The sequence below is a fragment of the Strix aluco genome, chromosome 30 (assembly GCF_031877795.1).
Source record: "Strix aluco isolate bStrAlu1 chromosome 30, bStrAlu1.hap1, whole genome shotgun sequence".
NCBI classification, from domain to species: domain Eukaryota; kingdom Metazoa; phylum Chordata; class Aves; order Strigiformes; family Strigidae; genus Strix; species Strix aluco.
The window spans coordinates 434169-459147 of NC_133960.1; the positions used below are offsets into that span (position 1 = coordinate 434169).

General features: G+C 50.5%; 1 protein-coding gene and 1 long non-coding RNA gene across 2 annotated transcripts; both read left to right on the plus strand.

Annotated features, from left to right (window-relative positions):
• Positions 1-130: 130 nt before the first annotated feature.
• On the plus strand, positions 131-7418 carry LOC141916571 (uncharacterized). The gene is made up of 2 exons (XR_012621153.1): positions 131-5374; positions 5524-7418. It is a non-coding gene; the product is annotated as an uncharacterized LOC141916571 (long non-coding RNA).
• A 2583-nt stretch (positions 7419-10001) lies between these two features.
• On the plus strand, positions 10002-24549 carry LOC141916567 (methanethiol oxidase-like). The gene is made up of 12 exons (XM_074809210.1): positions 10002-10204; positions 15027-15080; positions 15551-15663; positions 16741-16926; positions 18482-18602; positions 19684-19866; positions 19961-20139; positions 21088-21166; positions 21667-21788; positions 21956-22048; positions 23008-23126; positions 23768-24549. The coding sequence occupies exons 1-12, from the start codon at positions 10201-10203 to the stop codon at positions 23928-23930; spliced, it is 1416 nt and encodes a 471-aa protein (XP_074665311.1). The 5' UTR covers positions 10002-10200; the 3' UTR covers positions 23931-24549.
• The last annotated feature ends 430 nt before the right edge of the window (positions 24550-24979 follow it).

The following is a 24979-nucleotide window of genomic DNA, read 5'->3' on the forward strand; positions in this document are numbered from 1 at the left end:
CCCGCCCCGAGCCCCCTCCGCGGCCGCCGCCCCGGGGGGCTGCGGGGACCCCGCTCCCGGCGGGAGGCGGCGGCGGCGGCGGGCGGGGGGGCCGGGCCCGCCCAGGCGCTGCCCGAGGCCTGGCGCCGCCTCAAGGCCCGCGGCGCTTCGCCGCCATCTCCTGAGCGGGGCGCTGAGGGGACCCCGCCGGGCCGCCCCCCGCCTCCTGTCAGCGCCGTCCCGCCGCCGCGCCGGGGCTGCCCGCCGGGCCCCGCGGGGCCGGGGCGCTCCGAGCCGGGAGGTGGCCTCTGGCCACAACCCCCCACCTGCAGCCGCGGCGTTGGCTCTACCTGTGTCTTTGGAATTTGCCGCCTTTGGGAGCGTTCACCGCGCCCGAGGCTCGCCGGGCGCCATGGGCTGGCGGTGCGGGGAGGACTCGCTGCTACCATCTACAGGTGTAGGATAATTAGTTCTTGGTGCTGTAATTGGGTCTTGAGGTCTGCACCGCGCGGTGGTTCTGGTGGCTGGCGCTGCTGCCGGGAGCCCCGCTGCCGCCTTCGCCTCGGAGCCGCGAGTTTCCGTGGGGCAGGTGAGGGGCGCTGGGACTGACCCCCCCGGCCGCAGGGAGCAGCAGGTCCCGCAGCCGGTGACATCCCGCCGTGCTGGATGGACGCGTCCCCAAACAGCAGAAGAGTTTCCACACGTAGTGAGGAAAGAGGTTTGTGAGGTCCAAAAATGCTTAGAGGCCTTTTTGGTTAAACCGTTCCTTATCTCTACGTTTTATGTCCCTTCTACAAGAGTCCTGTCCACACTTGGCCCAGGCTCCATCCCTCGGGGATGGCTTCAAGGCGGAGGCTGAAGATTAAATTGCCATAAACTTCTCCACAGCTTCTGGGGAGGTTTCTGGGAGCTGGGACCGAGGTCGGGAGCTGCCCGCCTGGGTGTGAGGGCTTGGCTTGAGAGGATACTTCAGCCTAAATCTAACTTGAGGTATTTAAACGATCCAAATAGAATCAGCACAACTATATAAATGCTTAAAATGGTGCATTTGCTTAAGTACGTTGCTGGATCGGTGCCATCTAAGTTTCCTGCGCTGTCAAGCCAATGTATCATCAGTGACTACGTTTCTCCCTCGCATAACTTCAAATGGTTTATATCTTTAATAATGAACTTACTGCTGTGAATAATTGAGGAACGATGGGACATACACAGCTTCTGGCTGCATCTGGTACCAACTGAGTGCTGAAGAGAGGTTGGTTAAAACAGATGATGCGTGTTTTTAATTGATAGTTAACGTATTTAACAAAAATATACCTTTTATAACTCTGTTAACATTGATATCTTCAGCATACTTTGAAGTGTTATTTTTAAATTATTCTTAAATATTATTCTTAAAACCCTCTTATGAACTTGGTAAGCGGTGTGCTTCCCAAATGGACCCCCTTGCTGTGACACCCATGTGTTGCTAGAATGTGATTTATTGTCCTGTGGTTCATTAAACAAGCACATTAATTTCCTTCGGATGGTCTCCAGGAGTTACCAGTCCTCCTTCCTGGTTTACACAATGCGCCAGGCTCCTTCACCTCACGCTGGAGGGAAGTGTTTTCATTTCACTATCTGTCACCTATAAATCACATCCCTGTGCAATACAAAGGGCCGCGTTCTCTTCTGTGGTTTTGCCACTGATAATAATAACAAACATCATTATCGCTGCTTATGCGTTTGTATTTCCTGATTGCGCTTCGCAGCCTCTGCCTTAGATGAAGTATTATTTAATTATTTAATATAATAATAGCAATTTTCACTTGCTTTTTCAAAAAGAGATAATCTGGAAGCAGAAGCTATGAATAAAAAGCGATTTTTTCCTTAAATGAAGGGGAAAACAGCCGGCCGCGCCGGCGTTGCTAGCAACGAGAAAAATTAAGTTTGTAAATGGAATTCAGATGTCGATAGCAGCGAGGATTTACCAGCGAAGTTTTATATTACTGGCTGATGACTAATGATTGTGTTTACAGCTGAAAAAATTATCATCTGCTAATCCCAAACTCGATTTCTTCCTTCCTTGTAAACGCAAGGTTTCCTAGACCTAAGGAAAAAGCAAAGTGAAAAGAAGAAAGAAGCCATAAACATTCTCCACGGCGTTTTTGTCTTTGTCCAGTGTCTGTTCTGCAGGTACCAAACTTAATGTCAGGGAGAGTGGAGCTGGTTTAAATCACATCACCATTGGGGAGTTATGGTTTTTTTCTGCCGTGTCCAGCCGGAGCAGCAGGAAAGCCCCTGTCCGGGGAGTGCGGCAGAGCGGGAAGTTTTGGGTGGCTACTGAAACGCATAATAAATTCACGAGGGTGGCGAGACAGGGCTCTGATACTCTTGCTCCAAAAAGAAGATTCCTATAGGAATACAAATGATGGTGACATAGGTATGTTTTAAAACACAACACGCGGGTGGACTTTTGTGTTTCATCCTGTAGATACCAACTGCGCGAGCGTTTGGGGCCATCTGGGATCTGCTGAGCGACGGGCGTTTCACTGACAACCTGTGGCTGAAAGAAGCAGGAAACTAAAAAGTCTGGAAGTGGGGAGAAGGCAAATGCCTGTGAAGACACCGAGACGCTGCTTTCCTCAGGGAGAGAGTTCACCCGGGAGGAACGGGCTGGGCTGAGACCAGCGCGCAGGAGCCGACCTGAGCGTGACGGTCCAGCGGCGCCTCTCAGCTGAACAACCCCCTCGGCAGTTTCCAGATCTAATGTAGGGTTTAGTAAAAAGTTTGACGTAGGAAAACTCAGTTGATAAATCCCATGTTCCGAAGGTAATAAGTTGGCGTAGTGGGTTTTGCTGCTGCAGGTGCTTTGAGCGCTCGCCACGGCAGGATTTTTGCCGGGGTCTGAGGCTGGAACCACCTGCAGCAAAAAGCGGCGGAGTTTCAACGTGCGGCTTTAGAGTAACGGAGCCGCTCCTGGGAGGGGCGGGCGGCAGCTCTGCGAGCGGAACAAGCCGTGGCAGACTCCTTCCAGTTCTCAAGCATATTCAAAAATCAGCGTGGGGCTGGCCAGAAAAATAAATAAAGGTTTTGAGGGAGCAGAAATTTCCACTGGAATAGGAATGAAACAAGCCTTGAGAGCGCCGCTAGCAATGTGAAAACAAAATTACGTGTGTGACTTTTTTCCCCGTGGCAGACTGGCCGAGTCAGACGCTTGCGCAGCGAGGTGAGCTGCCTGCCCAGGACACCCAACATTTCTACAGGTAAGTGATGTTTTCCCTCATTTTTTTTCAGTTTCTTTATTATATAATTTGCTGCTTGAAGTACAGGACATTTCCCCGTTTCCTTTTGATTACGGAACCGTCTCTCCATTTCATTTATCCCACTGAATACTTAGGTTCAGTTTATGTTGTTTGTGGTAAAGGTAACTGGTATTCTTTAGATCTGAATGTTTAAAACACCCACATGTTCTATATTTTAACTTACATATAAAGTTTTGAGCTTTGTTTTTCATTTTTTCCAACAAACATTGCACTAAATGTCTCTAGCTGTTCCTAAAACGCTTTTCCCAACCGCCTGGTGAAGCAGAAATCAAATGTGTTGTTTTACCTCAAAAGACCGGATTTGGGGAATCCTCCACTAAATGTTTTTCCTTAATACTTTGCACAAATGGGTCACTGATGCCTGAGGATGCTTATCAATTGGTTCCATGCTCAATTTAATTCTCAAATACATTGTAACTCATTTACATTTACAAGGCGTGACGTAGAGCACGAATTTTCATTTTTGTATAGCTATGAATTTCTCCCTTCTCTCCAAAATTTCTCTGTTGTAACTAAACCTGTAGCAAGTTTCTGTCCCTGGCCCCGTTGTTTCTGCACAACCTCGTGGATCGGGAAGGGTGGGAGCAGGTGACCAGGAGCTACTTCAGTTGTTTGAAACCACAGAGCTACCGAGTGCGTAAGCCTCAGTCGCCGCTTGCGCCTTGGAAAAGATTGCAAAAAATCATTAAAAACTCTTACATTTCTATTTTTAGGGTAAAAATCTGCTGAGCTGTTTCAATGTTGCAGAGAGGTAAGGAGTACATTTTGTTTGGCCGCTGAGGAATCTTTTAAGTCTTCTTTGTTTTTTTAAAAACTTTTTTACTTAAATGAGCTATTGCAGTAGGAGGTCCTGGGGGCTTGGCCAGCTCCGGGGGGTGGGCACTTGGGGTCACACTGATAAAGATACTCCTGACAAGAAACCGCCCTCTGAGCACAGGGTGTGCGGTAGAGCTCAGACTGGACTTTTGGGTGCGTATATCACAATTACAAGCTCGTTTGTGTAATAATACCGAGGTAGATCAAACCTAAACGTGTCTTTCTGAAGGGCACCAAACACCCGGGGGACACTAAAGCGCGTTGTGTCCGGCTCCTCGGCTCATCCAGGTCTCTCCTTGATTCCTGAGAGAGCCCGCGGAGCAGCACACAAGGAGTGGGGTTCCTCTCCTTAAAAAGCTGCTGAGACACGGCGGTTTTTTACTGACAGCTCATAGTATTAGTCCTGAAAGAATGACAATATTATCTGCAAAATAGGAGCTAATTACTCAGCACATAACCTACCGCTGCAGAAGAAAGCTACTCAAGGGAGGTCTTAACAAAACTAGAGTTAGAGGCCTCCAGCCTCCAGGACTCTGGGATTTGGCCCAGGATCAAGATATTTCTCTGCAGGAAGCTGTTGTGGCTATAAAAATGTCTGTCTTCTTAATCATGGGGTTTGTTTGTCTTGTCAAGTCCCAGCTGAGATTTCCCTTTGCAGTTTCTCTAAACATCTGGTTGTTGTAATTTCGTTATTATCAACCTTGAAGTAAAAGATTGGGCTCTCCAAGATTACACCATTTCTTTAAACATTATGAAATTATTAAAAATAATAAATGTGTGCGATTTTGTACTTCTCTCAGCTTCAAGCCATGAGCTTTCCATAAACATGAGGCTTAGCATATTGCCTCTTAAAAAGAAAAGCTGTGATCCCTTCAGAGAGCGTGACTGTGGGATTTAACAGAAACCTCTGCTGTAAGATTTGTGATAAAATTTGAAAGTTGCCAAAAGCATAATTTGTTGTTGCATGTGGAGACCTTTAACTCTGTTTGCCAGTGGAATTGCCACGTCGATGTAGTGTTTGATGTAACAAAGAACCATGATGTGGTTTGCCAATAGCAGCGCAGTGGAGGAAGGCTCCAGCCGGGGGTCGCAGACGGTCGCTCGCAGCCTGAGCGACGTCGCAGCGCCGAGAGCCGCGTCCGCGCCGGGTCCGGCTCCGTTCGGCCGCTCCTGGGCCCGCAGGAGGGAGCAAAGAGCCCGAGAAGTAAACGGAGAGAGGAATTCTGCAACCTCTGTGTAAAATGCATCAGACTTTTCTGGCTTCCAGGCTCATTCCGGTAACGATGGGGGTGTTTCTGGAAGAGCACCTCTCCACTTCCACGTTCCTCCATTTCTTCGTAACCCCTTGCCTTTCGCAATCCCATAATACTCGATACCCCGACTTTGCTACTGTTGTAGATTTAAGGTGCCTGTTCCCCGTTCACAGGTGACACGCAGGGAAATGCTCACGTGGCTGCCCCTGCGCAGAGCTGCAAACCCCTGCGGTCTGCGGGCGCGTGGTGACCGAGCTCCTCTCTGGTTTGGAGCCCCCCAGGTCCCTTCGCCCCAAACCCGCGGCTGTTTCCCATCCATGGACGTTCAGGTACGGGGAGGGGGCGAGGCACAACATCAAACTTCTCACCGTAACGAAGAAATACGTTCTCTTCTCCTTTTTGGTTAAAGTCTCCTCTTACCACAGAAATGAGCTGCTGTGCTGTGATTTGTCCTTGATAATCACAGGCTCGTCCTCTCCAGTTATTTCCAGGTTCTGACAAATTGTTCAACCACTTTCCAGGGGGTGATGGGAAGATGAATGTTCTACATTCCCTGTCTCTGCTTTTGCAGGTAGGCTGCCATGGACTCCTTTTTGTCTTCTGCAGCCTAATTTATCCTCCACAAATTCTCAAAAAAGAAATTCTGGTGTCTCCGTGGACTCCAGAGCTGTTGTGGATGGCTGCTTAAACTACAGATTGGGCCAGTAATTGGGTCGTTTTCATTTGTGGGTGCTCAGCACAGAACATCTGCAGCCAGATGTGCAGCAGGGACAAGCGAGCTGCGTATCTCGGTGTAAATAACCGGACGCTTGTGCTTTCCTGGCGTGGGCGATGAAGGGCACTAACTGGGCGGTGGCAGTGGGGTTCTCCTCTCTCCCAGGTCAGCGGTTCCGCAATAAACCCAACGGTGCCACCTAACGTAGCGCGTACGGCGCCGCTGAGCCCGGCGGGGTTTATCGAACACCTCAAGGTTCACATACAGAAAGTTAAAAAGTTGCGTTTTGTGCTTGGCTGGAACGTGTTGGGGGTTTTTGGTAAGCCTGGGGTTACGCACTGAACATTAACGGTTAGAAATGGATCAACTGCTCAGCGGATTGAATTAAACCTCTCACAAAAAAATAATGGTGAGGTGTTTCACAATACAGGACTCACAATGCACATTTAAAAGGCAACTGAATTTAATTTGTATCAGCATAAAAGGGGATTGAATTTAATTTCTATTGACACCCTTAACTGGAGCTTTTATTAGACGCGATGGCCTCTACGGATCGGGTCCTGTCCCTGCCCCAGGTCTCGCTCTGCCCTCGCCTCTGTGCTGGGGGAAGTTTTTCCAGCTGCCCACGGGCTGATCTGACCCTTCCTTGTCCTGGGGGGGATTTTCCTTTCCCACCGTCTTTAGAGGCGGATGAATCTCTCTCCGGTGAGTCGCTCTGTTTTGTTGGGCTTTTGGTTTTGTAGTTTTATTTTTGTCTTGCATTTGTTTGGTTTTCTTTTTTTTCTCCTTTGCTTTAATACTCTCTGCACAATCAAGAGAAGAAATATCATTGCTCATCTAAATGCAATAGCCTTTACTCAAACAACATCCTCTAGGACGTTTTTGCCTGAGGTTTGCAAGATTTTGCCTGTTCTGTAAAGATTCATTTAAATTGACACAATGTTTTCATACACGTTAAAAGGATAAAACCCTGGTGTTAAGGTGTCCACCAAGCCAAACACACAAGAGGGAGTTCTCGGTTGCCGTAGTCTTTGACAATGACATTTAGATTTTTGTTCTCGTACTCTTGCTCTGGAGAGGGGGTTGGGGTGTTGGGAGATGTTTGGATTAGTTACATGAGCGGAATGGAAACACGAGCGCGGGGTGAAGGTCCCGACCCTACTCCTGAAGGGGTTCTGCGGTTTGGGTGATCGCAGGACAAATGATGCGAACAAGAGACGTAACTTTTGGTTGCGTAATTCTGAGTTACTGAGTTCAAGAAGTCGTGGGCGGTCGGGAGGCAGAGGGGCTGACAGACGGCCGCTGCGAAGCTCGTCCAGGGCGGCGAAGAAAATAAATCATTTCTTACTCCGACTGTGGCTATTTCATGTCATTTTATATGAACTTTTTGATATATGCCTGGTCCGGTTTCTAATGGCTAATAATTATAATTCGCTCTTTTTATGGTGCTTTTATACAAAGACTCTCAATAAAAGATGAGGGACCCAATATTCCACCTGCTATGACCACATGTAGTGTAAAGGACATTAGTTAAACTCGAGAGCTTGTGCTTTATTTTTCCATCCTACTTGTACGTGAAAGAATTGGCCCATTTCTTGGTAGATCCAGTGTCTAAGGATTGAAAATAAAGAATTTTCACATTGTACCCACCTTGGAAGAATCTGAACCAGCTGAAAAACAGTTTGGCACAGTATGAGGCTGTGCAGTATCCCCTGAGGATGAACCATACAAAAGCGCACAAAGAAGAATAAAAGTAAGAACATTTGAAATCCGGGGCTCGATAACTGGGCTCACTGCACGTTCCTGAAGAAGCGTCATGAAAATGTCGCGCAGAGTGGGGAGGGGACGGGCGCTGCGTGCTCCCGTGCTCGCTTTGAGAAGCAAACGGGGTTCTCTGTCCCATGGCAGCACCTAACGCACGGCACGGAGAGCAGGGGAGCCCTTGGGGTGTGAACACCATCTGTCAGGTTGTGTGAACCAGAGCTGACCTCGCCTCGGGCGTAAGTTGGAGCTGGGACGCCAGGAAAAGGCGCGGGCCAGGAGCGAGTGCCCTCGGCCCTCCCTGCGCGCTCCTCGCGCGCTGCTGGAGGCGCGACACCGGATTAGAGCCATCGCTCGCAACCGGGCGCGCCCACGTGTCGGGAGAAGCCTCGTGCCCCGATGAAGTCCGCTTGCGAACCTCGCGATGACTCTTCAACGAGACCGGTTTCTCGACGTGGGATACACCCCCGAGGCCTGCGCGTGCCGGGGCCGCGGGGCGTGGCGGTGCCAAGAGCCGTGCAGACGGCGGAGGAAGGCGGAGCGGGGCGGGTGGGGCTGCGAGGGACAGGCTGAGGGTGTTGGTGGGTTGGGTTTTGTCGCAGCCCTCGTTTGGCTCAGCAGGTTTCAGCTGACAAGCTGTCGGTAGCTTCTCACCAGGCTGTTCCCAGCTGCCCCCTTTGGCACGGAATCCTTTTAATCTCGAGCATCTCTTCTGCAACTTCCTGGCCCCGGGCTGCCTCCGGGGCTGTTCCAAAGCCTCCGGGCAGGTACCGCCTCACCTCGGCCTTTCTCGGGTGGTGTGTGTGTGCGCTGGCCGCGGCCCGAGGTGCGCGCGATCCCGCTGCCTCCCCAGGGGCACGAGGCGTGAGCCAAGAGCACTAATGATTTCATCTGACGCCGGTTTCATCCTGAGCGATAATACCTTCCCCGTTGGGTCAGATTTAGACAGAAGTTAAACAGAAGTAAACCGCCACCCAACCGGTTGGCACGTTTGCGGTGGCTGCGCCCCGCGCTCCCCCTGCCCGCGGCAGCAGCGCTCCCGGCCTCGGCAGCTCCAGCTCCCGGGGGTCTTGGTGGAAGCAGAAGGATTGCTGAGTCCGAGTGAATCCCCACCCGCCCCGCCCGAGGTTCGGGTGACAGATCTGGGAAGTGACGTGCTCTTTGGGGACCCCTCTGGCCCCTGAGTCCCTCTGACGGCGGGGGGGCTCTGCTGGCCCGAGGAGGGGGATCCTCGGTGAGTGTTTTGTGGTGTCTCCTGGGAACGGAGTCGCTTGAGCTTATGAAATACATTACTCACACTTTTTAAATAGTGGCTTAAAAAAACACTGAATCATGCTTATGTGTAGTAAAACTGTTTTAAAGTGAAAAGTGAAGAAGGGAGGGAACTGTTGGACAGACAAGGCTGCATCTGAGGAGGAAAAGACCAGAAAGAGTGACAGATGTGCAAGGAACAATTCATGAAGGATGAACAGCCCAACTACGCAGCGGATTTGTGGGCAAAAATAATAAACATACTTTTTTCCCCCCAAAGTGATCTTTTTGAACCAGTTAGCAGAAGTAAGCCCATCAGGTATGGTGAGAGAGCCGGGACTTGGCCCATCACGCAGTTCGAATACCGAGCTACAGCTGTGAAATATTAAAAACAAAATTTAGAGAAAAGCATTTCTGAGCAGCAGTTTGTTTGCACAGAATATTTAGCCGGCAGCCTGGGGCGATGAAGAGGTTAACGGACTGCGCCTCTCTAACTCGTGATCAGGGGAAGAAGGTTCAGTTCTCTAAATAAATCTAAATAAAAGGTCGGTTACAGGTTGGTCATCAGCTCGCCCTGACACTCCTTGGCTTCATGGAGGGAATTGCTGAAACAGTTGTGGTGTTTCAGCACCGTTTAGTTTCTCTGCTGTTACTGGTGGTTTATGTAAAAGTGGGGAAGAAGGGGGACAGGGCTGGAAAATGCACTCTCCTCTCCCGGGGAGGTTTTGGCAATGACGGAGGTGATGTTGCCTGGGAAAAAGCACCGTCCCTTCAAAAATCAGTGGGAAATAATCGACTCATTCTTACTGGGGACAGTTCAGCAGAACCCCAGACGGAATGAAGAGCGAAACCCAGATTTTCCAATTCCCCGGGGCAGCTGTCAGTGTTGAAGGAATCCTCTTTAAGAAGCAATTCCGTGACGTTTCCAGCAGGCGAGTTGTCCCCCGGCGGAGCCAGCACCCCCGTCCTGCGCCGGATCCTCCCCTTGGCCGTTCTCGCCCTCGGCCCGCCCCTCGCTCTCCCATATCTGACCCTCTCCCGGCAGCTTTCGCCTCGCAGAAACCCCGTCCCGGGCGCCGTCCTTCCTCGCGCACCCCCAGCACCCCCGCGGGGCCCAGCGGACATGGGTAAGAGTCGCAGCCCCCGGGACCACCCGGGATCGGCCGCTCGTGGCCACAGATCGGTGAAACTTGTGAGCGGCGGCCACTGGGCTCCTGATGGTGGTGGGCTGGGGAGAGACTCCGACTGTTAAAGCTTTACCTCTTCAAGCTGCCGAACCCCCCGTGGGTTTAAATAAGTCGCTTTACTGCCGTCAGGAAGTGCCCTTCACGCTGCCGCTAAATGACTCTTTGAGCACCTCAGCGTTTAGAAGCTGCAATACGCGCTCGGGCTCGCTGCTCGGGGTGACGCCGAGGGGACACAGGGGACCAGAATTTGACTTTTTGCTTATATTTTTGTGATAGACCACATAATCCTTAGGAACTTTCATTTTTGGATACATGGACAGGAAATAGAGGGAGGGGACTAAAACAGCTTTTTTTGCGTGAGAACGTGTGACTGTGGCGCGCGCCCGGGGGACGCTGTTCCGTGGGGATTTCAGAAAACGGGGTGAGGTTGTAGAGCTGGGTAAAAAAAGCCCCTATTACACAGGCAAAAAATGATTCTGGCTCAGCAGAAGTACCCAGCCTGGTTTATCTGCCCAGGGTGAATCTTTCTGTGCTTTTCTAATAGTACAAAGTAAAGAATATTCGCTTTGCTTTGCTTTCTAACAAAGTTTCATTTTCTAAGCTCCGTCTGACCGGGTGCCGCACCCTGTAAGAGGGTGGACGAAGGGGAAGTTAAACACCACACCTGAAAGCCTCAGGCAGCCCGAGGGTGCTGGAGGGGTCACAGGCTTTGGGAAAATGTGCTCCTGCAGTGTAGATCAGGTCTTGGATCGCTCTTCAAAACTTCAGCAGATCATTAAAGTCTGCTTGCATAGTTTTTCACGTGGAAAATGACTGGTATTCCAGAGAGAACGGGCCTCTTCTGTCTGTTCTGTAAGGGCTGGATCTTGTCATGGATGTTCTACAGCTGATAGACTGATTTTTTTTTCCCATTTGCGTGTTTATTTCAGCGGTTTAGCACAATCATACCACAAACCCAATTCGCCTGCCTCCATTTTTAATGTGTCACCGTTTAATCCATGCCTCGCCTTAACTTCAGAGAACTTCCCGTTTACTCAGGCTCTGCAAAAACCCCGGTTTGGCCCAGGTTTATTCCACCCAACTTTAAGTTCTCATCAGAGGTGGCTAATTTATTGCCTCATTGCTCCTAAACTCCCTCTCTAAAGACTCTTAGGCACCGTCCGTTTGTCTTAGGTGAGCTGAAGACCTCTGTGTCGTAAAATAGTGCAAATAGAACAAGAGTCTTGCCTGCTCCTTTCCTTTATTTCACGCTGTTAAGCCCAGACTATCAAAGAAGACCTCTTTGTGGTCATAGTGCTTTCAACACACTGGTTAGATAAGTATAAATGGATTGGCCTTTTATTTTTTTAAAAAAATAGCTACTTGCAGAAGTTCTTCATAAAGCAATCTCTTTAAATCTTGCTTTTATAAGGTTTTGGGGTATTTGCTGTCCTTTGGGCTGATCTGCATTTCCCAGTATTTCTTTGCCCTGAGGAGCTCAGCGTTTCTAGAGACTTCACAGCCCTTGAAAAGGCAGAGGGGGCTCCGGGGGACCTGCCTGGCGGAGGAAGCGCCCGTGGTCCGAGGGGCAGAGCCACAGCGTGACGTGGCTCCTCCGGTAACGGGGACAGATGAAGCCGGGGGGGGTCCGGGCTGTGCCCGCGCTCGGACAGAGCCGCTGTCGTTCTTTGACCCCGCGCTGTACGCGGCACTGTGGGACAACTTGGTGCCCCAAAAAGGAGGGAAATGAAACATTTTTTATTCTTCACTGCCAGCCGAAAGAGTCTGGTGTCTTTGCCACCATCAGAGAAGCTCTTTTAACATTTATGACATCGGGAACTGCCTCCTTTTTGTTAAAACGTCCTGAGCGGATGGAAAGCCGCAGGCGTCCCCCGCTGGGCTTTGTGCGGGAGATGGGGGCTGACGTATTTTCAGCCGTTGGAAGTGCAGCAAAACACCCCCAAACCTTGCGGTTGATTTGCATGGAGTTTTCCAGAGTGGTTGGTGGCTCACGAAGGATTGGCCACTTGCCTCTGGTTCACTGTCCCTCCCCGAAAGGAGGAAGAGAACAGAGGGAAAGACATGAAAAAATACAGAGCAAAAGGAAATTAGACTGGATTCCTCAATTCCCTTTGCTCTTCACAAGGGAGAAGCGCTGTAGACAGCGGTAACAAAAGGAACAGTGACACTTTTATCAGCTCTTGGTGTATATGTACAAATAAGCGCAGAGGAGTACGGAGGAATCGGGGTTATTGTAGCTTCACCTGTGAATTCAGGAAGGCAAATTGTCCAACGAGGCCGCTAAAGCTGAATGTTCTTCTGTTAAATTGACACGTGAGCCGTTGGCGGTGGAGAAATATTCTTTGATTTAGAAAGACAAGGAGGGTGGACTTCGTGGGTGGGAAGCTGCCCGTGAGGGGATTTGTCTGTAAAGGTGCAAGAGCCACCGCAGACAAAAAATCTCGACGCTTTTGTCCTCGCTGGAGTTTGCAAACCACGTGTGGGTGACAGTGTCCCGCTGCCGGGGTCGGACACACTTGGTCAGCTGCCAGATTAACGGGGGACCTGGAACGTAACGAGTCATATTGACATGTTTAACCAGGGATTATTAACGTAGCAATGTCAATATTATCGTTCATACTTTGCTACGAGATGGTACGCATCACGGTTTCATGACAAACCCCTTGTGTTGCGTTCACAAATGAGCTTGGCACCGTGTGGCGAGGAGAGGCTCGCGTCACCCGCAGATCTCTTCGGGCGGTGGGAGACAACGGTTCAGAATAAAAGTGTTTGAACAAGATCAGAGGGAAAGGAGAAAAAAATGTGTAGGAGAAGAAGGAAGAGAAAGCGTTCATCATCTTGCTGTATGTTTTCTCTGGAAAACAATTTGGCACAAATAATCATTTTCTCAAAGTAATCTGCAGAAAACTGCATTTGCAATGCTAATTAAGCTGTGGTCTAATGCATACTGAGCTCCTGCTAATTTAGGTGATTGAGAAAATTGGAATAAAGTTTAAATTACGGCTTAGACATAAATGGAACAAAGCAAACTTTGTATTTTGTGTTTCCAGATAAAAATATTTCACAAAGAATGTGAAATTAAACCTAAAGTACTAAATGACTCTTTCTGAGAAGCCCCTGCCGATGCCGTTACGAGCGGACTGCTGGGAGCATTTCGCCTCCCGGGAAAGGCTCCGCGGTTAAATGGGCACCGGAGCTGCCTCTGAGAGCTGAGGCCTTCTGAAATAAACTGTTGCTCTAAATTTATCTTTTTAAATATCAGAAAATGGCAAATAATTAGCTGGTTTGCTTATTTTTAGTACAGACACTTGAGGTAGGGAGGGAGGCAACTATACGATGGTTTTGCCTCTGTCAACATGTATTTCACTTCGTGTCATATTGAAAAAATCTGCTGGCGTCCTGCTGCACGGCGCTTCGGTATTTCTGTGCTTTGAACAGCTGATTTTATCCTGGTTCCATCAGGGGATGGAGCAGAAGCTCCCGGCGTTGTGCTCAGCCGGCCTGCGGCTCCGTGACTGTAGAAAAGTAGAGATTTATGTTGTCAGTTAAGCCAATAGACTTGCAACGTGTTGTAACTGCCCCTTAAAGCAATATTCCAGGGTAATATTTCCTTAATTCTAGCTAACAATTTATTGCTGCAACCCTGAGCACGTGTGTTCTGTCGAGTTAGAGCAGCAGTCGCTGTGTATGAGGCTGGTTTAAGATAATTTTCACTGAGGTGTTGGTTGGGATCCAGACTGGCACAAAGGGAGCTGAGACACTTTTCAGAAGGAAGCTGAAGAGGTTGCAAGTTTTACGTGTCAGTAGCGAGCTGGCTCTCTGCTCGCTGAGGATCACGCTCTTAATTCTGGAGGATCCTGATAGAGGAGTCCTGTCTTCCCAGACAGAGGGGCCGCAGATAACAACCGCTGCGGCCGCCACCCCCCCGAGGTGGGGAGGTTTGTGCGCGGAGCCGCCCCGACGCGCCGGCGGGGTTTGGCCCTCGGTGCAGAAGAGCTGCTCTGCCGCTGTGAGATGGTTCCTCCCAGCGCAGAGCCCAGCCCTCGGCCAGGCGGGGTCCTGCTGCTTTCGTGGGCTCTTCTTCTGCGAGGACACTGAGATTTCCTTTCTAGCTTCCTCAGACGAGAGTTTCCCCTCTCAGTTGTCTGACTGGTGGTGTCGTGGCCGTGCTGGAGGTGCTGAGCGAGGGATGCCCGGCCGGGAGGGTCCCGGCAGCTGGAGCTGTGGTGGAAGAGCAGAGGCGGGGAGCGGGTCCATCATTCCCCGTGTCCTTTCTGCTCACCTGCAGCATCACCTCTCACCCGGGCTGTAAATCCTTAAAAATAACGACTTCCCCAGCATTTATATGCAGAGAAAGACTGGAGGCTTTCCAGTAATAATAAAATGGGTTGTTCAATTTGGGCAATCTGTCTGCTTATTCATCTGGCAGTGATTCAGCAGATCTCTGTAAAACATTTAACACAGTTTTCTTAAATCCCAGACCCTTGTCATATATGAATGTGCTTTAAAATGGTGAGGCTCAACGCCTTGAAACGGAGGCCCAAATTTCCCATTATTTTTGAGCATGGAGTGTCCTATCGTGTATATTTTCAGAAACTCAAGTAATCTCAGCGCTGGCTGGAGTCAGCGAGACGTACAGGTGTTTGGCAGTTTAAAAATTGGATCTAAGATTTGTCAGTCTCTGAATGCAAAACCAGTGTCCTTTTAGAGTTATGCTTTAAAATAATCCGGCAATTAAAGGAACTTTTTTTCCTCCAATCAGCAAAATGCGGCGCATGTGGTCCAGGATACGCAACACCTCTGGATGCCATGAAAGGCAAGTGCTGGGGCATTCCTAAATCCGGGCCATCAGGAAAGGAATTGTTGTCAGATGAGGTGCAGACTAGGTAGATGCCTTCCAGAGTGGCTCGTTAATTAGCAGGGCCAAGGAGACTTTAGATACCAGGAGAGATTTGATTTCACCTCGCACCCAGCCGCGGGCAGAGCGCACTCCGCTGCGGTGGGCGCCGTCGGGCAGAGCGCGGGCAGAGGGCTCTGGGTGTCGGACGCTCCACAAACCCTTCGGCTTCTCTACGCTGCAGAACAAAGCTTTGCTTTGAGAATAGCGGCAGCAAGTGTTTAACCTAACAAAAAACAGTTTCCTTGGTGGAGAGCTTTGCAGATACAGTCTGGTAAAAACAAGTGAGCGTCCAGGGCAGAGGAGGGGGCGGGTGGGGGAGCGCTGGGGGGTGATTTTTGTAAAAATGGTGTCTTTGGGCGCATTCAACAAAACTTCTGCCTTGAAAGGTCCCCGGGAGGAGATTGTGTACGTGCCCTGTATCTACAGAAACACCGGGATAGAGAAGCCCGACTACCTGGCCACCGTGGACGTCGACCCCGGCTCCCCGCGCTATTGCCAGGTACCGTGTGGGGGGCGGCTCCGCTGCGCTGCTCCGGGGGGGTCACGTCACCGTTGTCCAGTAGATGTTTGTGCTGAGAACCAAGCAAATCCTCTGCTGGTTTTCTTACCAGGTTGCTCAAAGCTTAACGTTTATCGTGTTCGTCTCGAGGCGCTTTCAGAGCATTTTTGTGCTTGGTGTTTTCATCGTTCTTTTTGTAACACCATCACTGATTTACGCTGGGGATGAGCTCGGGCTCTGGGGGCATTTCCTCGGGGTGTGTCAGCAGTGGGGACAGTTTCTAACGCAGGGTGTGCGATACCCTGGCAAGTTCTACACATTAGACGTTATAATTCTAATCCATCTACCTCCTCGGTGGAAAGCTGTGGGTGGGCAGCTCCCGATATACCAGATCCAGGATACTGGTGGGACTGGCCTGACGCTGCTCGGTTGGTTCCTGCCGTTAGCACGCGCTAAACTGCCTCCCAGCGCGGTGCCCGTGGGACTCAAATTACTGAAGATACTTTGGACTCTGATCTCTGGGGTTTAAGGAGCAGCGAATCAGGTTTAGCAACAAAGATTTTCATAATTTGTCTTTTTTGTTTTTTATAGCGACCGCTTAGGGTTTTATTGTGGCGGAGTGGAAGAAACAAATCTCCTAAAACTTTGACAAAACTTAGCTGTAATCCTTTGGCTTTTCTTAGTTATATAATGGAAAAGTAAAAATCAGAAGCAAGAATGCAAATTAACGAGTCCGTTTGCTACAGTCAGGCCCAGTCAGAGACTTGCAGCACGGGGACAAGTGAGGGTTTTTCTGTTGTGTTTTCCATGTTGTTATTGCACGTCTCCTTGATTAGACAGAGTCTTTTAAAGATTTGCATTAATTTAATAAATGCAGCATTTAACTGGTGCTACGTCCAACTCTCTTCTCCCACTTTACAGCTTCAGCTCTGCCTCTCTCAGGCTGAACCTGCTTCCTGAATAACAAGCAGCAGTTTCCTTCTGCTCTTTATTAATTTATGCTTTGACATAAAGACCCGTTTCTTTGCCTAAGGGAAGAACTATCCCTGACTGAATCTTAAGTCTGTGGCTCTGCAGGTGATCCACCGCCTGCCCGTGCCGAACCTGAAGGACGAGCTCCATCATTCGGGGTGGAACGCCTGCAGCAGCTGCTTTGGGGATGCCACAAAGAGAAGAAATCGCCTGATTCTACCAAGCCTGATCTCTTCTCGAATTTATGTGGTGGATGTGGGAACAGACTCGCGAGCTCCTAGAATCCATAAGGTATGCTTAGATGACTTTAAACTCTGCTTTTAGGTCTTATATTTTGACCAAGAGACAGTGATTTTATCGATTCCAACTTAGAATGGGAGAGCCGGAACAGTTATGGAAACTACTGTCAAACATTAGGACCTTGTGGGAGTTTCGAAACTCTTACCATTTTTTTGATAAACACACAAAAATCTTGCACTAAAGGAACACCAGTAAATGTGGGGACAAACACTGAAAAATTAGGAAGTTCCAGAATTCCACCTGCCTCTGCAATATGAATTTCAGTCAAAGTGGTTGCACACTGTGCTATTGCCTTTGAGTACAGGATGACGAGACAAACTCCTCCGTTCAGCCGAGCGTCCGTACACGGGATGGTTTTCAGCCGTGAGTTCGAATTTGATTGGATTTTCACTGAGCAGAACCAGATCTCTTCTGTAAGAGACACCTTCCTCTTGATTTGTGATCCTTGGCTCCTAAACACGTGATATGTAGGGTTTTTAACAGAAAAAGTTAAGAAAATGTTTTAATATGGGGAAATGAACATTTTTTTAAATCTCTTGCTCATGGAAACAATTGACATTTTCCCAAAATAAATCTTCCCCTGCAATTCATTTGGCATAGACACAGGTTTGGATAGAGACTCACACTTTGTCATGTCTAACGTTTAGATTCTCTTTACAGTCAGGGAAAGGCCCTGCTGAAGTCAGATTTGTCTAACCCACTTTACAAAACTGTTCTGGAGTAAAGGAATTGTGTGTTAAGGGTGTTTGTTTCTTTTCCCCGGCCATAGAGTGAGCCCAGGGGATTAGCTCAGAGGTACAGACACTGCCAGCGTCTGGGCTCGGTCAGGTGAATCCTGCAGCAACGTCTGAAACTTCAGTACAAAGCTCCAGGTTTGGCAGAGACAAATTTAGTTCCCAAAAATGTACTTTGAAGACAGGGCACGATGCGGAATGTAAGGAAACTCTGAAGCGTGTTTTGTCCCACCCCACCTGCCTGCAAACACTCTCGTTCAGAGTCTTTCAGGTTTGATTCTGTAGAACCTTGCCAGCCTTTAACTATTAACGCAGTGCAATAAAACCCCCAAAGGTCTCTTCCTGCACAGTGAATTTGGTTCAAACTGAGTCTCTGGCAAGCCTCAAAGATTTTTTTTCCCTCCCTGAACTGCTGGTGCTCCGGTGAGAGCTGAATATGGCACAAGTGCTGTTTCTGCCGCCGATGCCAACTAAACCCAACGCAGGTGTCCGTGTCTCGCTGATGCACGAATTAGTCTGACTCTAAGCATTCCACTCTTGCTGTTTGTCTTTTTGAGAAGAACAAATAAATGTCATGGGTTGCACTGTGTTACCGGGCAGAGTAGAAAGCAAGAGGCAACAGGTACTTAAAAAACCCAGCAGCAAAGCCGCCGTCCCCCTCCCCAAACCCAACAGCAAAGCCGCCGTCCCCTCGCACCTCCGCCATTCCCACTCCTTCCTCACTCTTTGAAGGCTGATCTCTGAGGGGTGGAACCGGGATCCTCTGGTGATCTCAGTGAAGGTGACGATGACTCTGTGTTTACTCATTTTAGATTGTCGAGCCAGTGGAGTTGTTCTGGAAGGGCAACGTGGCTAATCCTCACACCTCTCACTGTCTGGGCAGTGGTGACATCTTAATCAGCTGTTTGGGAGACCCTGCTGGCAATGGAAAAGGTATTAATCCCCTAGATTTTTTTTCTCTAGAAAAGTATTTGTGGTACAGGAGTATCATGCTCCCAAAGCACCGGCTGCAAAGCTGGAAGAATTTTGAAGCGCTCACAGTCCCTTTGTGCCCACACCCACCCCAGCAGTGGTTTGTTTAACTACAGAACAAGCACCTCCGTGACCAGGTAACCTGGGTGGTCGTTGCTCTGCCGCAGCGACTCAGACCCGCTGGGGAGGAGCCTCTGTGGGACCTCGGATGAGTTCAGCTTCCACGTCTCAGTCTTCCATGTGTATCGCTAAAGACGACCAGCTCTGGTGGTTGTAACACGGGCAAGAAACCCACCAACGTTGCGCTTGGGTCCCTTCAGCAGAGAGCAGGGAAGGATTGCTCCTCAACACAACCTGTCGGCTCAGTGTTTGTGACTCGGGCGTGAAAGGGTCCGTTGCCGACCTCAATCCTCTGTCTCACTGTCGGAGGAAAATTGAGCCTTTCCAGCTGTTCTAGATTGCATTTCCTCTTAAAACTTTTGAAGGATTCTGGTGTATAAATTTTGCTGCCTATTCAGGTGTAAACCACCTGAGAGCTAAAGAGAAATACGAGCTATTAGAAGGAATATACCTCAGATGGTAAGTGGTTAACCCTGCTCCTTTTCACAGGGGTTTTCTCTTCCGGATCGTGGCAAACACAACCTTGAATAGACGCATATTGTGTACGTAATTCAAGGGTACCGGTGGTGAGCAAATTAAACCAGAGGTGACTCCTCCAGGATCTTCTCTAAGATATCCCTTAACTGAAATGTGCTCTAGGAGGGCTAACGGATTGATTGGACTGTCTTGAGTAGAAATAGAGCAAACTGAAGCTTAAAAAATTCATTAAAATGTGATAAAGTTCTTTAAACATCCAGGTTTCATTTGCTTTAGTCCACAAAAGCAAAACCAACAGAATCACAAAGTTTTCCTTAAGCATAGGGCTGCATTCTACACACTATTTAGAAAACAGACATTTAAATATTAATATATTATTGATCTTATTTAAAGCTGTGAATCTGTGTGAATGTCTTCAAACAATTTTCTTTGTTTTTTATGCCAGGTGGCTTTATTCTGCTGGACGGAGAGACCTTTGAAGTGAAAGGAAATTGGGAGAATGGGGAAAAGGTTCCTCCCCTGGGTTACGACTTCTGGTACCAGCCGCGACACAACGTCCTGATGAGCACCGAGTGGGGAGCCCCCAAAGCCTTGGCAGACGGGTTTGACCCCGCTGATATAGAGAGAGGTGAGGGAGCGTTTGGTTAAACGCTCAAAAGTAAAAGTGATTCTTTGCTAAAATCGTCCCTTCTGTGCTTGTTTCTGCCTGCCTGATCCCTTAGGGCTCTACGGCCGCCGCATTAACGTGTGGGACTGGAGCACCCACACCTACGTTCAGGCCATTGACCTGGGGAAGGGCTCCGTGCCGCTGGAGATCCGATTCCTCCACAATCCCGAGGCCGCAGAGGGGTTTGTTGCGTGTGGCCTGAGCAGCGCGGTGCATCGGTTCTACAAGACAGAGGTGAGTCGGGAAAGCTGGGGCAGACGCAGAGCTCAGGCGTGGTGGTTTCAGAAAGCCACTGATCACCTAGGAAATAGTAGAATTCGGATTAATAAAATATGGCTCCGAATTGCAGCCTAATTCCAGCCAAGCTACACGGTAGTGTGGGAGGGCAAAGCTAACGGCAGCGCGTGTCCCAGCGGCGCCTCGGCTCTGCGAGGCCGCTGAGGCGGCTCATCCTTGCGCGAGGCCGGCGCGTTGCCGATCGCTGCCGCGGCGTTGCCGGTGTCGGCTCAAACCTCCGGCAGCCCCGTCCCGAGGGAACCAGAGCTTGAGAGGGGCCGGTCTGTCAGCCCCGCTTCCAGCGGCCCCACCCTCCGCAGTCGCTCGTTGATCGATTTAATCACAGTTAATGAGCGGTGAAAGTGCTGAAGAGGGGAAGGTCTGGCCCCCAGCAGCGACCATGGGTCAGTCCGATGGGTGCCCTGAGGAGGGGCTGCGGCAGCGGCTCGGCGGCTCGGTCCCTGGCCTGTGGGCCGGCCCGGCAGGTCTGTGCGCTGGAGCTGAGCAGAAGATGCGGAACCTCCCCAGTGGCCGCGCGTGCGGCCTCTGCTCGCCGGCCTTGGGAAGCCTCGAGAAGGCCTGAAGGCAGAGGAGGGAGGGAACGTGATGGGGGGTGGGCAGAGTAGAGCTGTGGCCGTTTCCGAGGCAGGACCCCGAGCTGCGGGAGGTTGGCAGCCCTTAGTCCTGCTGCTGTCACAGCCATCGCAGATGTGGTCGCTACCATCACTAACGTTCTCCCTGGCAGTAGAGTTACCGTCCTCGCCCCACGGTAACGCGTAGCACCTCGGTACGGGCCCTGTTCAATAAACTGTATTTGCCTCTCGTCCCTCGGCCACGCGGAGCTGAGCTCCCCTGGCTGCCGCCAAGGCCGTGACGGTGCTGTGTCCTCTCCCGTGCCTTCCGCAGAAAGGAGACTGGGCGGCAGAGAAAGTGATTGAAGTACCCAGCAAGAAGGTGCAAGGATGGCTCCTGCCTGACATGCCTGGTTAGTGGGAGCCCCTCTGGAAAAGAAATGGGGTGTTGTCTTCTTCAGTTCCCTGGGACCCTGTGGCTTTTGGCAAAGTCTTATCTGTAAATGTCAAACACTTCCCTTGTAAAATACTAAATTTCTGTTTGGATCCTTGGTGTAACACTTCTGACGTAACCAAATTAGCCTCGTTTATGAGCCACCACGCAGGAGATTGCCAGACCTCTGCTCCCCACTGCGCAATGCCTGAGGTCAGCTTCTCTAGGGAAATACTTGGAGTTTGGGTCTTTCAGCACAAGCTCGGAGTATTCCGGAATGGTGCTGGGAACACTGGGAGAGCCTGAGCCTCCTTTGAGCAGGCACTGGGTTTCCAAGGATGGTTGTGTTTGTTCAACCCACATTTTAACATATTTTCTGAGGCTGCTGTGACAAGAATTTTGAAAGAGAACAGGCTCGTGGTCTTGTTTGTTGCTGGTCCTGTCCATTTCCTGACTTTGATACTGAATATTTTCTTGAAGGTCTTATCACCGACATCCTCATCTCGCTGGACGACAGGTTCCTGTACTTCAGCAACTGGCTGCACGGCGACATCCGCCAGTACGACATCTCCAACCGCCGCCGGCCCCGGCTGGTGGGGCAGGTGAGGCGGCAGCGGAGCTGCCACGCGCAAGGGCAGGACAGGCCGCCCGGTCCCTTCTTTTTTAAAAGGAGAAAATGATGATTTACTTTTGCTTGAGAATTGTCACTGTGTTGCTTTCGTGTTCCTTCGATAGCTGACGCCGTCCTCACACGTTCCCTTGATTTCAGGTGTTTCTGGGAGGCAGCATCACGAAAGGTGGGGCTGTAACTGTGGTGGAGGACAAGGAGCTGCAGAGTCAGCCGGAGCCCTTTGTGATCCAGGTGAGCACGTGGTCAGTGCTCTGCTGACTGGGACCCGTTTTGGAATATCCCCCCGCCCAAGGGACGCCACACGGAGCCGCACCTGAGCCGCTTTGCCTCTCGGCTCACAGCCGGGGCGGGCGTCGCTCGTCAGCCTGGCCTGGAGGGAGTAAATCCTGCTCAGTGTCCTGGGTCCTGGGGGAACTGGCCATGCTGCCCAGCCGTGCCGGAGCCGGTGTCCTTACACCTTCCCCGCTGCTGGCCGCCGGCTGGTTCAGAGCTGGCGCAGGGCGCGTTCGTCACGCTGCCATCGCCGCCTCCGAGGAGCTTCCAGCAGCTGGTGGGTGAAGCACTGAACCAGCTCATCCTGCAGTGGGGGGGTGAAGAGTTCGATGGCACCTGGCGTCGTGACAGAGAAATGAAAGAGCATTAATTGCCTCTGGTCATTATAAACGTGCATTAATACTGTTACCATCAAGGCAGCCATCTGTGGAAAGTCTCAGGATGTGCAAGAACTGAGTAAGGTGGCTACAACCTGTTGGCCACCGGCGGCGGTTTCAGGAGGTTCCACGTACTCCTCTTCCTCACAGCGCGACCGTGACCCGGCTGCGGCACCGACACGCTCTTTGCACTGTGTTCACCACCCGCCTCTTGCTTGAGTTTGGAGCTTCCCTCCAAGCAGAGCAGCCTGAACCCTTCAGCCGTTACTTTCCTGCCTTACTACTTCTGTGAATTAGGTGGGACTCATCAGCAATGGCTTTGGGGCTCCCTGTTCGCAAGGAGTAAGACTCCCAATACAAGCTGCTCCCTCTCCGAAGCAGGGGACGTGCTGCTCCTCTGTCAAGGGTTTCAGAGCACTGGGTGCTCCTCGGAGTAGCAGAACTGCCGTGCTGTCGTTCCTCCTCGCTGTTGCATTTCTTTAGTTCAGCCTCTGTGGCAGCTTGTCTCGAGCGGGTATTTATTCTCTGTTACAATTTCAGGGGAAGAGGGTGCCGGGCGGACCTCAGATGATCCAGCTGAGTTTGGATGGGAAGAGGTTGTACGTCACCAACTCCCTGTACAGCGGATGGGACAAGCAGTTCTACCCGGATCTCGTCAAGTAAGGAAGCTTTGGTAAACGAGGACGACCGTAGAGCCCACGGTCAAGATTTCTTTCCTAAACGGTGATGTGCCGGTACCAGCGGGAACGCAGAGCAGAGTTCCCACGCAGGGAGACCCGATCCTGTAACTTTTCTGCACAGGCCACCAGCCCAGGGCCTTGACCCACTGGCCACAATCCTTCCCCGCCCAACAGGCGCATAGAAGTTGGGGTCTGCACACGCTGTTTGTTGAAATCATCGTCTGTTTGGAAGTCGATGGGGATGGGAAGAAACCGGTGAATGTGACCCAGGCCCCTGGCATCCGCAGGACTCCCGGTGGCCTCTGAATGGGGCAGCACAGACCTTCCAGGTTTGGGTGTTAAAGAAAGGAGAGGCCGATGCTCCAGATGGCCACAGGAGGGCACGGTGCAGCTTGCCTCTTCCTTTATAAGGAGCAGCAGCCACCGATTTTCACTCATTCGTTGCTAATTTGAGGTCGCAGGTTCCGCTGAGCCAGTGTAACGCACTTTCGAGACCCGCGAAGGCCCATCTGGAGTTCGGGATTCTTTACACTTTAAATGAACTGAAGACAAACCAAACGTGGGAGAGGGCAGCCCGTGCGAATCCTTTGCCAATACCTGTTTCCTTGTCTCTCTTCCAGGGAAGGCTCCGTTATGCTGCAGATTGACGTGGATACTGAAAGAGGTGGATTGAAGGCGAATAAAAACTTCCTAGTGGATTTTGGGAAGGAACCTGGTGGGCCTGTCCTAGCTCACGAGATTCGTTACCCCGGTGGAGACTGTACCTCTGATATCTGGATGTAGTTGCTGTCTGGAGCCGTTTTCTGGTGTGGTTTTTTTTTCTCCTTTCTGTCTTTTTTCTCTTTCTCCCTCTCTCCCCTCCCTACTCTCCACTTCCCTTTTACGTAGGTGAATCGGGTCAGCTGGAACTTTGTCCCCTGTCTAAATTTAGACTTCCATCAGGGTGAGCCACAGAAGCTCCACTTTCTTCTCATTCTGAGGCAGCCAAGTGAATCTCTCCGAGACATGATATACGTCCTTTTCTCTGCTCCTTCCCCTTTCACAAGGTCCTGTGTAACCCCTGCTGACTGTTTCAAGGCCAAGGTCACCGGCCTTTAAGGGCTCTTTGCCTTGTTTTGTGCTGCTTTGCCTCGCCGCTGTTTGCCTTGGGGCTGTTTGCTGGTGGAGAAGCTGTTCCTAAACAACTCCCTAAGAAGGACCCGCGCGTGGGGCTGCCCCTGCGTGTCCTGCCCCCGCAAAGCGTCACTTGCTCATAAAGTAATCGGTGCTTTACAGCAGACACAGCATAAAAATCACGCGTATCTAATCTGAAGCCACATGTTTCTGGAGCTGGGTTATATTTTAACGTTTGTGCACTGTTGTTATAAAAAAAAATCAACAATAAAGTTGTTCTTCAAATCGGGTGGAGCTGCACATTTTTTTTTCTCTTTTTAGCATTTCAGCATTTTTCTGTTTCAAAGAACATAAAATGTAAGATCACTTCAGAAAGTTAACAGTGTCATTGGTCAAAAAATTCTTTGGTGAGGGATTTATTTTTGCTGAAGCCACCTTTGTTCCCATTATTGCAAGCGAAGATTCTCTTCCATTTTCTAAAACTGGAGAAAATTGCAAGAAATTTTCTGATGATGCCAGCAGCAGGTGTCTCGCAGGTGTCTCGCAGCTCCTTGACCAGACAAGCACCCACAAGTCCGCCCTTTCGTCTCCTGCCAGCTCCTGATGCACCGTCCCTGAGCCGTTTCTTGGGTCCGATTCTCTCGGCTGGTGCTTCCCCGTCTGCCGCCTCCCGCTGAGCCGCAGCTTTGCCGGTAACGCCGGAGTCACGGCCGCGGTGG